Raw genomic sequence first — 12,722 nt, 5'->3', positions numbered from 1 at the left:
ATTTAGTTTATTTTACTTCAAGTTCTGATGCATACACTCACGATGAGAATGACTCTCTCGAAAAGCCTGTAGGACCAGTAAGTAGTGTAATTATCTTTCAAGAAGAAAAGAAAAATCTGAAGATCCATTCATTCTCAGTAAGGATAAACCAGATTCAAGACTGTCACTCCCAGCAAGACTTAATATACAATCTTCACAAAGGCTATGAACACTAAAAATCAATTTCAAAATCTGACATGAATGCAGCATGCTGCCTGGCAATTTTTTGTGGTTTTGTGATGAAAGTCACACAAATAGGCCTACCGGTACTTGTTTAATTATCTAAGCTGAAAAGCACAACTCACCTGTGATGTACTCGATGTCAGCGTATCCAATTCGTCTTGTAATGTCGCAACTTCCCCTTTCGCCTTGTGGAGACATCGAGATAGGGAGACAAAGACAGAAAGATAGAGGGACAGGGACAGGGATAGGTTTGCAGAGCAACAGAAAGTTCATGCCAAAGGGTCAAGAGGGGTCAAGGGTCAATGTAGTGATTTCATGCGTTCACACTCGACACATAACTGGCTACCCTGAACGTGCAAGGTGCTAGCTAGGCATGCAAGGGAGGAGGTGCTTCAGCCATTTAAGCCACTTAAGTCATGCAGAAGAGAACACAAAAGCCTGGATGATCAGCTTCTTCTTTGCCTTTCTTTCGGAGCATTATCATGTATCTTCACAACAATTTGGCTCATTCGTTACTCAAATTACACACTTTTCTTGCCAGCAACTGGTGTGTATATAAAATAAAATTTTTCTAAGCTACATACAAATACACTGCCAGACAAACATCAAAATATGTATACCATTCATTTCTAAAAGGCCTTTCTTTTTTCCTTTTTTCTTTTCTTTTTTTGCCAAACTGGTCAAAGTTCATCATCCAAAAAGAAATTATGCAAACTTTGCAGCAGACCACACAGACTTTTTTAATGTTGAAAACTTGTATATTCTGTAGATTTCTCAGGACATTTGCTCTCTCAGGAGTGCTAAAACACATATACATCAAGTTTACACTTAAAGAGAAAAATCTTAAAAAGCAATAGCCATCAAACACCGATACTGACAACCCGCTACATGTATCCTTGAATGCCAAGCTACTGCAAGACATAGTTAGCAACATAATCAAAGAATTGTAAACTGAAGCCTAACATACATTGTAATTTTACAGCTGTGCCAAATGGCATATGCTAAGCACAAGCACAGGAAAATAAGCAGAATTCCATCAAACTGATTGTCATCACTTTTACGAGAAAACATTTCAACAATGAACATGTAGATGTCCCACATGACCCAATATCCCATATCAACGTTACAAAATACAAGGTCAGGGAGAAGAAAAAAAATAAATACTCAGTGTGCCTGGAAGCTAAGCTACATACATCTTTAAAAAATAATAAATAAATGAAAAATGCTAAGAGTAGATTGACACCCAAAGTGCACAGGAAGGAGAGAGTGTTAAAAAAAAGACAAGCTAAGTAGTGCAGTAAGGAAGAGACACGCATGTGGTGGACTAAATGTTTCTACGACCACTTATTTCATAGAGGATAGCAAGATTGAGGGTGGGCCCGATGCTCAGGGCCCAATACTGTGGGCCCAATGTGGTGGGGGGCTCCCAGTCAAAGGGGTCCCTAACCACAAACCATGGGCCACCAGATTCTTTTGGGCTACCTACCTGGCCCAGGCTGGATTCTGTCTGTTTTAGTCTCTCCTCCCACTTGACTTCTTCAGACTCCACACTGTTTTGGAGTTTGTTGAGGATGCCCTCCTGTAGACGAAGGGATTAGGAGTGGGGAGATGGCGAGACAAGTGTTATATAAAGTGACAGGTCGGGCAGTGTCGTACAGTAAACTACACATTTTCACAAACAATACCGAGGGTGATATCATGAGTGAGGCATTGCATTACCTATTGAATCCTAAATACACTTTGTGATAACCCTACATATCAGTTACCTGCCCTGTTTGTTTGTCACTCCTGGCAGTCACTGTATCAGCATCAATCACCATGTACCATTCAACCAGGCAATCTTTGCCTGTGATTACCGTGATTTCAATGGAATATAATCAGAAAATATACACTAGAGTCCTCATAGGTAATACAGAAAACAAGAGACGAGTGACTTTAATCATTCACTTCCGCAGCCCAACCATATCTCATGCGTGGGGGGGGGGGGGGGGGGGGTGTGCAATCTAAAGAAATGCAATTTAATAATGAATGAAGAATGTTTGCAATATTCCCTGGACAAAATGATATAACTGGCATATACAATGAGGGCCATGAAACTCCCGACCAAATGAATCACGTAACCCAATGGTCCACCGCAACACAATTATAATGAATGTTTTGAAATTACTTAGTTGTTCTTTTCCTTATCATCATACAATTGTAACTGGGCTTGCAATAGCTTACAACCACCATTACTCCATTGCCTGAATATCAGGGAATGATTTACCAGTCTGGGTCACTTTTCAAGGCACTGTTTACGCAAATTACAACATACTGCAGTGGTTGCAGTTTCCATAACAACATTCAGACAACAACCAATCAGCTGTGAGTACGGTGCTTGTGAGTGCACAGTATCCATGATAAGTCTAACTTGAAGTGATTGTAAATTATTGAGAAAAAAAAATTGTAACAAAATGACCAGATCACAATCATATAGAACATCATGGTTACTGCTGATATTCTGCACAGTACGGACATGCACACAAACTGTTTCCACTTTCGTGAGGCTGCATTGGTGGTCAGTGCGTGCCACGCCCTCTTGGGTTCACGAGGCATGGCAGGGCTCAACATTAGCAGCGGCCCGGTGGCCCAGGGCCACGAGAAAATGGTGTTGCGCGATTAAATTCATCTTTTCACTGCCCTATTGGTCGACTAAGATTCAAAATAGATTATTACTTTTGCTTTTATTTCAGATCACACATATCGGTATCCATTTTGGGCACCAAAATTTCAGATTTAAAGATTTTAATGGTCTTAATGGGCCACCAGACACCAAAAAAGAAAAAAAAAAGTGTTGAGCTCTGCATTGGTAAACTGTCTGTTAACAATGCCAATAGCACTGTTATATTTAGTGCCCAGTGGGTTAATGGCAAACATTTCATAACAACACTTCAAAACCACGCTAAAAAACAAAACAAAAAAATACACACATATTTCCATGAAAAGGACTCAAAACTGAAATTACAGGTGTTAGAAAGACTAAAAGAAAATTTAACAAAATACACATAAACAGAAGAATGATTTCAGCTTTTTCCAGGCTTTTGGCACATTTGATGTTTGAAACTCACAAATGTACAACAGATATTAATATGAGGTGGGTGAAGACCACAATTCAACATATCTGGTAGTGATTTCATTTTAAGTGGTGATGATAACAATCAAATTTAATGAGTATCATACTCAGTACCTTCTATTATCAAATATCTTTTTAACGAAAGAATGGCAATTCAAACATAATCAATATTGAAATGTGCAATAACAAAACCTCACTAACAAAAATCCTGTTGCAAAGTAATCACAAATGAAAAATATAAATTCATCTATAAGACAAGAATATGCACTAATATATCTGTACTTTTGAAAGAATTACACACACAGAAAAATATCATGGTTTTAGTTAAAGAAATCATAGCAACTATATACATACAAACAGAAAGTCACACATAAATGAAATAAAACCGTCAAATTTTATTACCATAATGTATATGCATGCACACACATACAAGAAGAGCTGAAATACAGGTGCAACACATCTGAAGATTGTCAATCATACCCAATACTTTTCATAAGATAGTTGAGTATGAATTAAGGATACAGTATATTACTGATAATGGACAGAGATACTTGGCAAAAGCAGAGTAAACTTGATCTCAGAAGCATCCGTCAAGTAGTAGTTGTAGTACTAGCATTTTACAGCAGTCGATCTATAGAACTCTGATAGTATAGAAGAGTACAGCTACATAAAAATATGAACACATTTTAATTGTTTGTTTCTACTTTTACATTCCTTTCATACGTAAATGTGAAGAACCTCTTTGAGAACTGAAGAAAAATTGGCCATTCAAAACTTTTTTCATTCAGACCTGTATTAGACAGTGCATTAATTAGTTTCAAATGGACTCTTGTAAAAACGTGTGACACCAAGTCACTCCGTACAAAACAAATTCATTTCTTTCCAGTCCCTTGCCCTGTGGTGTATCAGTGTTTAATTAAGATAATTAGAAACTTTTAATTAAGATAATAAGAAACTTGTAATTAAGTACATAAGTAAATTTGTGTGTGTGTGTGTGTGTGTGTGTGTGTGTGCGCCCGAGCACGCACATGTGCATATGAGTACCGATGAGCATGCATTTTTTCTTTAAAATCAAGTGGGTTTCATGCAACTACTGGCATTCCACTGCCTACATTTAACACAAACCAGAAAGGTGATTTCGCTTCTTTCAACAAAATAATTCTCTACAAATCCACCGCTTAAATGAAATGCACAGACAAGTCATCATTATGTGATGCTCAAATTTTTACAAAACCAGTCTCCAGTGACAACAGCGGTGCTTTTCGACATTCAGCTACAGAGGGAGCCTTTTTCTGAGAACAAAATTCAAATTTCATTTGTCTGAAAGCATGTGTAAAATAAACCAGTTTGAGTTCTGGCAGGCTTTCTGCTCTTTAACTGTGTGAAACATATAGCATGCAATTCATTTCTATCTTGGAGAGATACTTAGTTTAACTTAATTGTCTGCTTTTGATATTTGAAACCGCAGTAATGGAAAGAGAAAATATACCTTGTATTTGGTAGAAACAGTGCTGATCATGGCTTTTAGTTTTAAGATAATCATTGGGATGGAGACTTTCACCCCTCTCTTTTAATAATGTAAATTTTCAAGATTATTTATGCAGGATGTGAGGGATCAACTCAGCATGGAGCTCTTGCCACTGGAAATCTGCTTTGAGGATGCGCACTGCAGATGAGTAACTTTCTGTCAAAATAAAATTTGAGCACTTCAAACTCAACTCATACCAAAGTGTACTACGTCAATGGCAAACAGCAAACTATGATGGTGCAAGCTGCATGGTCTACTCTTTTTTTTTTCTTTTTTTTTTATAAGTGGAGTACTTTTAGATAAGCATTGGATGAAAGTAAAATGTTTTCATTTCTTTTATCAATATGATCCCAGGACCCACTCCCAATGTGTTAGCCATCCCATGTAACAAAATGTAATTTGCATATGATCATTGCTTGACAATACGTATCTATGCACAGAGAAGTGACGAATGGTATTAAATTTTCATGCTCATATTTAATTACATAACTCTGAAAATCTGGATTTCTTGCAATTGTGCCTCCAATTTACAGCACGAGGAAAAACCCTAAAAATAATTGAAGATGTATGATACATTCAGGATCCATTTTCATTCAGAATGATAGGAAACACATCTTTTAATTCCGAGCAAAACACTAACTCAGGCAAACAGGTAGCTAGTACACATCAACACAAAAACCCATAGAAAAGAAAAGTAAATAAAATAAAACAAAACAAGGGCTACCAGAGCAATCAACATCCACACAATTTAGCCAGTTACTTTTTGTTAGTGAGACAGATTCACAATGCATGCGTTAAGACTACATGTATGTATTCCATTCCGATGCAGTCCCCCAGTAATGCTGTAGCAAGCAGGTGGTATGCTTACTGTTTCTCTCAGTGCCACCTCATAGTGCTGGCACTGGATGGTGAGACGACTTCGCTCCTTCTCTGCCTCCTCCAACCTTGCAGTCAGTCTCTCCTCCACCTCCTCTGCCCGTCTGGTCATCTCCCTATTCTCTGCCTCTAGCCGCTCCACGGCCTCCACGCTCTGGCCAGGGTGGGACTCCCCCGCCGCCCGCTCCGCTGCGGCTGCCTTGTCCCGGAGCTCGGTGCACTGGGAGCCGAGCCGTTCCTTCTCCGCCTCCAGGGCTTGGATGCGCCCCCTGTAGCGCTCCTCTTCCGACTCTACACTCTTCTGGAGCTTGTTCACCATGCCCTCCTGTAACAGCAACCAGTTCGACCAGTAGGAGCCCTTTTTGTCCAACAATTTGCGGGGGGTTTCATTCATTTTGTTTGTTGGGTGTGGTTTGGTTGGGTTTGGTTTGGTATTCACAATGTTCGTTAAAAGCCACAATGCAGACGAAACAAGACAGACGTGGAGTGCGTGAGACGAAAGCGTGCAATTTTATATAGAATCACAACAACTCAGAGTTAGTGAAAACTTCATGCAGTATAACGCTCAAAGAAAAAAAAAATCTGACTGCATAAACAAAGAAATGCTATGACCTTTGACAACTGACAGTGCAACAGCAACATGCTCTGACTTCTCATGATTTGCTTAACTCCCATTACACAAGGATTTATACAGATTTCAGCTCAGCGCTTTTTCAGAAGTGACAGTTCACCAACAGACATCTCACTGCTTTTGGAGAAGCCTGAATGAGCAATCAAGTCACAAATCAATCCTTAGCAAATTTTCATTCTACCTCCTGAAAAGAGATACAAAGTCTCTGCAGTTTTAGATAGTTCAAAACTACTATCAAACACCAGTCGCAAACAAGTCTTATGAAAACTTGACAGGCACATACGTTGAGGCATATGAGAAAGTTTTGTGGGTTTCAGTGATTACCCAGTGAAAGCACAAGCATGCATTACAGTTATTCTTCCTTCGATGCATCTCTAGACACTACTTTAGCTCTCTGTCAGGGTCATTTACTGCTACACATGCTTTGACTTGGTTGAACAATGATTATGTCTAAAAAAATATGAATACAATTCTGACACTACAGCAATTTAATGGGACACACTGCTTTATCGATCACACATGATTAGGTTATAAAAAAGAGCCTATGACTACACATTGATTAATGACTGTTAAAAAGTGTCATTTACACATCTTGCATGCATGGCAAAAGAGATATACAAACAAATAAAACAGCAAGTAAATGTATTATTCTATTTGTTAAAGTAAAATATACTCTTTTAAGATCCTCCAAAACAACTTCATACAAAGTCTTTGAAACAATATTTTGATAACTAAAGATAATATAAATCAGGATACTTCCACAAATATTTCGTGAGGTTTCTATTTTCGCAAATTTCGCGAGTCAGCTGCTATTCGCAAAATTAAAGACACGCGAAAATATTGACTCTGATCCAGATGAATGTGATGTATGCGTATACATTTCTCCATTCAGTACAGGACTCCATGATCGCGAAACCACCCACGATATCGTCGGGAAGTCTTGATTCGTGAAAATTTAGACTCGCTAAATATATCATATGGCGTATACAGTAATCTGCTGCAGATAATGTATTACAAACACATGCTCTCCTCACAGTCCCTTACAAAACTCAACTGCAGGTGTTTTTATTTCTGCATTTTTGTAGGCTTTCATAATTATAGGAATATGTTATGCTTGAAATAAAAACAAAACAAAACACAATATACATGAAATATCTAAACTGCATATCAAAAAGTATAAATCCAGTTAAGGAGTAAACCAACTGAACAGTTTTACCCTACCAAATGATATCTTTACAGGTAGTGTTACAGGAAATGATCATAAAGAATAGATGCATCATACAAAGCTTGACGAAAATGACTGAATAACACACCAACATGCTAAATACATACAAACAGAAAACACTTATTAATATCAAGCAAATATAAACGAGTAAACAATATACACCATGCTCTTACAAACTGAATTCCAAACAATCACAGTAAATAGACACCAGGCAAAGTATATGACCTGTTACAATGCTTTGTCACATTCTTCAACATATATCAGGTTGAATAACAACACTCAACAGAAATGTTTACATTTGAACATGCTCATTGACAATTTCTTTTTCCCCTTGCAAAAAATCAACAAACAAATAAAACATTTTTCTAATGCAGGCAATCAAACCTCAAGACTTTGTACAGAGCACAAGCTTGTTTGGGTCTTATATTAATCAAGTGAAACATATGTGGATAATCATTTATGACATAATATGAACATGTGATATCGACAAAAGGGAAATTTTTCATCCAAACTTGATAAAAAGTAGAAATATAATAAAAGAAATCATCTCATATATACAACAACTCTGAAATCAAAGATCTGAGAAAAACCAAGTTTGATGACTTGTTTGAAATATGAATATATTCTCTATGATTATAAACTGTAGGAAAATACTCCTCAAGATATGTTTCAAACACTGAATAATCAAATATCATATTTGCACATTTGACTGATATAGAATTATGGACACAATAAAATAAAATGAGTTGATTTAAAGAAATATATACAAAACATTAGATATGCACAGCAAAGAAAGTTTTTTTTTCTTTCCTTAAGAATGCTTACATTAAAAGAGCCAAATAATACTAAAAAATACCTTTCGTGTTGTCGATAATTGCCCTCGCTAACTCTCTCGCTTCTTCTATCCTATCTATCTGTGTATCTATCTTTTATTCTTTTCATCCTGTTTCATTTCTCTCCCAGGAAGCACTTTTGGCATTTGAAATGTTCTCTCTTGTTTATTTGTTTGTTTGTTTGTTTGTTTGTTTGTTTGTGTGTTTGAAGTAAAAAGTGATGTAAACATTAACTATACATGTACTTATTAAAGAGATACAGCTCACCCACTTTCCTTTGGTTTTGTTTTATGTTTATGAGTCGAATCGTAACTGAAATGATACACCTTACTTTGCTGGAAAACCAACAACCAGTAATATCCTTCTTTCTGTCTCATTGGAATAGAAACCTAAGAGGGGGTACTTACGGTTTCGGCAAGCACGGACTGGTAATGCTGGCACTGTGACGACAGTTGGTCCTTCTCTGCTTCTAGCGTGTTTATCTTCAGGGCATACTCCTCAGCCTGACATCATGACAGCAAGTGAAGAGAGTAACAGAGGTAGACCAGGGCAAGAATGATAATCAAATAAAGAATATGAAGGGGAAGAGGAGGAGGAAAGGAAGAAAGAAAGAAGGGGGATGAAGAAGAGAAGGAGAAAAGAAAAAAAAAAAGAACATGGTGATGATGAGGATGTTGATAGGGGAGAAGAGGAGATATACAAGACACCACACAGTAAAAATGAGTCAAAGAAGAGAAATAGAAGAGAAATAAGAAAAACAAAGACAAAAGGGGAGAAGAGGAATATCAGGTGATTAAACATACAAAGAAAAAAAAAACGAACCCAAAATGTGCTTTTGTATTATCTGTTTTTCGGGTTACCAAAACAAAACAAAACAAAAATTGTCTTTCAATTGAACCCTTTGAGGTTCATATAACTAGTTGCTTGTTCTGGTTGCTGAATTAAGGTTGTTTGTTCTGGTTGCTGAATTAGTAGAAACCTTTTTATTGCTTATCTAATACCCGACTATCTATTGGCAACACACTACAGATGATCAAAGTACATATTTCTCTCTAAAATTGGCACATTTTTTCCACTATTCTTGATCTTGTACAGATTTTATAGATTTAACCAATTCTATCAACTATTCCAATATAAGACATGCAGTGAGGATCACAGCTGTCTGTGCCATGACATGATTTAGTTCTGCATCAAATGTTCCCGAGGACTTGATGAGTTACAAGACAAGAACGACAATGGAAAAATGTCGATTCTTAAATTACATCAAAAAGACACTAATCATCTATGTTCATACACCTCAAAATGGCCCTAATCCAATTGCTTCAATTTATTTTCTACATTGTATCTAGTGGAAGTCTAACATCATGGTACATTTGATAATAATGCACAAAGGGCCAAGGTCTGTCATATCAAGAATCTTGATCACCTGGCTGATAAACACTTCATATACCTAAATCTCACCCAAATACAACAAGTAAGTCAATTTTCAAGCTTCTGTGACTGCATAGATAGCCACACAACATAGTTAAACAGAGATTCATCAACTCACCTCTGAACTTGTGGAAGATTGTTTGCTAAGTACTTGTGCAGCCTCCCCCTCAAACTTACTTAACCAGTCCTTGTAAGCCTACACGAGATGGAGTAAAGACACACCAGTATCTTATGGTTACTAGGATTGTTTTTTCTGTCCTTTTCTTACACATCACTTCATTAAAAAAAATGCTAATTCACAAGGAGCGAGCAAGCAACCACTGAACATCACTTGAATGTCACCTTCTCACTAGACATTTCCTCATAAGGAAAGTTTCACGAGTCTCCAAATTTACTGGTCCAAACAAAGTTACCTACAACATACTGCATGTCTTATATGAAACTTGCATGACTAGCCTAGTAACATACATGTACTGTAAGTATATGTGTTGAAAGAAAATGAAGCAATACAATTTTTGTATTGTCATTTGCTAAATATACATTCAAAAAAATACAACAAATATGCACAAACTGAAGAACATAATTATGATAGTGAGATTACTATCATCACTGTCATAATAGCACCAATGAGAATATTAAATCCTAATTATAATCATGATTATAAAAATAAATGTACTGACTATAAGGAGTAAAGTATAACCTGCTGGTACGCCATGTCTGTCACATGCAGAGAAAGATAACACTTCTGAGAGTGCTGTGGTATGAACACTATACTTCATCATCACCTTGTTGTTGTTGTCTTTTATTCAAGTTAAACAATTGAATAGCTGTCTCTATTGAAACATTATCTTTCATCCGCTGCCATATACCAAACATTGACTTGAAACTCAGAAGTCAAAGTTGTGATAACTCTGATTTATGATTTTCAGTACTGATTAATTCAATTTTAGCTTAATTCTTTCTTCTTGTTGTTCTTGCTGAGGATTATGCAACACTAGACTCACCAAGGATGACTCTAAACTGACACCAGGGAATAGTCTTTCTAGCACTGTCTTTGTTGAAGCTTGCTCCTGGGCAAGAGCAGAGGACACATCCTCCTGGTAAGAAGAAAATGAGAGCTTTGAGCATCATGACAGCAATCTCCAGGGCAACAAGACATTTGCAAAACTATAATGGAGCCAGGCTTATGCAGGTGATACACTTTTTTTTTTTTGTGTGTATGGGAAAATCTGGAACAGCAACATACAAAGTATGTCAATGCACAAATACTGCAGAAGGTAGATACATTCATGTTGTTCCTTCTTTCTTTCTTTCTTTCTTTTTTTTTTGATAGCACAGATTCTTACTGTAAGAAGTATGTGTATCATGCAACATTCTTAAAGGGTGTGTACAGTTCTGGACGAGGTGAAGATTTAGCTTTTAACGTTTTGTGAGATATTCAGAAACCACTCTATGAGATGTCAAAGAGCAGGCAGTTCTAAGGGGTATCAAAAGTTTATTCGATGAAAATCGGTTTTGAAATGGCTGAGATATCCAAAAACAAGGTGAAACAAAGAGATGCTAATAAAGTTGGGGCATGTCGCCTTTTATTATTAGCACTTTTTTGGATATCTCAGCCATTTGAAAACCAATTTTCATCAAATAAACGTTGAATCCTTCTTAAAATTACATGCTCTTTCATATTTCATAAGAGGCTTTTCATTATCACACTTAGGAATGTTCAAAACATGAATCCTTACCTCAACCAGTACTGTACAGTCCCTTTAACACTATCTGATCACTTCAAATAGAATGTTATCATTTGCACTGAAATTCTGGTGGGGAATGAAAATATCAGAATATCTCAGAAAACGCAGTGATTTCTGAAGAATTTTCTCAACATTCTAGTGCTGAGGGCACATATTATGAACCAATGTTATACCACACACAAAATAAAATCTGAAAACCATTCTACCTCTGGATCTATAATAATGCCTTTGTATCAATTGTATAAAATTGTATAAAGTATACTACCGGTATTTTGTACTTTGTTAATGAAATTGCAGAAAGTTGATGTATTTGAAGAAAAAAAACGGCATACAGAGAATAAATAAATCAAATCAAATCAAATCAAAATCAAATCAAGATCAAGCAATCCATTCTAACCTCTGGATCAAGCAATCCATTCTAACCTCTGAAAACCATTCTACCTCTGGATCTATAATAATGCCTTTGTATCAAGATCAAGCAATCTATAATGTCTTTTTTTTCCTGTCAATATAACAGCAATTAATCGTCTGACATCACTGCTCAATATAAATTTGTTTTTGTCAATATATCATTGGTAATGAATTTTTCATTAGTCCTTATAACATGAGATGCAAGTGGTATTACTGATGACAACAACATGCTGTGTGTTGAAAAAGGTTAGGCCCACAATTTAACTGGATGTAAGTAGTGTTACATGAAGTGCAACAAGCAAACCAAATAGGAGACAGAAAATAGGTGGGAAGATATAGTATAAGCATGCATGTATATAAAAGCATAACAAAGCTTACAATCTATATAAATATATGAATTCATAAAATGTATACAATGAATCGTTCAATCAACACACAAAAGTCTGTTATGACTGTTAGAATGACACTCTCGAGATGTACATAACAAGAGGTAAGTGAGCCAGATGCAAATTATGGGCATCCTATTGACGGCTACATACAGCTAACTGTACACATGAGTGAAGTGACTGGTATCATAGAAACACTGGTGTGATGGCCAGAGATGATAAAACCTCCAATAGCTACTCAAGCCACAGGCAAACCACAGCTACGTCAACTAAGAAACATTCCAGCACATGACTACAAATTTCTTTTACATGCTTCCCC

At 36.6% G+C, this 12,722-nt stretch overlaps 1 protein-coding gene across 5 annotated transcripts in view; it reads right to left on the bottom strand.

Moving 5' to 3' along the window:
- LOC139718242 (ribosome-binding protein 1-like) overlaps positions 1-12,722 on the bottom strand; it is a 75,340-nt gene that overhangs the window by 17,520 nt on the left and 45,098 nt on the right. For 3 of the 5 annotated variants that reach the window (XM_071629719.1, XM_071629720.1, XM_071629721.1), the window contains 6 exons: positions 10,863-10,955; positions 9,977-10,054; positions 8,835-8,930; positions 5,731-6,096; positions 1,709-1,801; positions 345-407 (listed from right to left, as the gene is read on the bottom strand). In XM_071629719.1, coding sequence (XP_071485820.1) covers positions 345-407; positions 1,709-1,801; positions 5,731-6,096; positions 8,835-8,930; positions 9,977-10,054; positions 10,863-10,955 — 789 coding nt within the window. The remainder of the gene's footprint in view (positions 1-344; positions 408-1,708; positions 1,802-5,730; positions 6,097-8,834; positions 8,931-9,976; positions 10,055-10,862; positions 10,956-12,722) is intronic. The other 2 variants (XM_071629722.1, XM_071629723.1) reach the window with 2 other exon arrangements.

This window comes from Diadema antillarum, unplaced genomic scaffold (assembly GCF_040938485.1).
Source record: "Diadema antillarum isolate AM-2024a unplaced genomic scaffold, OU_Dant_1.0 scf00000091, whole genome shotgun sequence".
In the NCBI taxonomy this organism is placed as follows: domain Eukaryota; kingdom Metazoa; phylum Echinodermata; class Echinoidea; order Diadematoida; family Diadematidae; genus Diadema; species Diadema antillarum.
The sequence above is the reverse complement of the archived record's forward strand: the minus strand, read 5'-3'. Positions and strand labels throughout refer to the sequence as shown.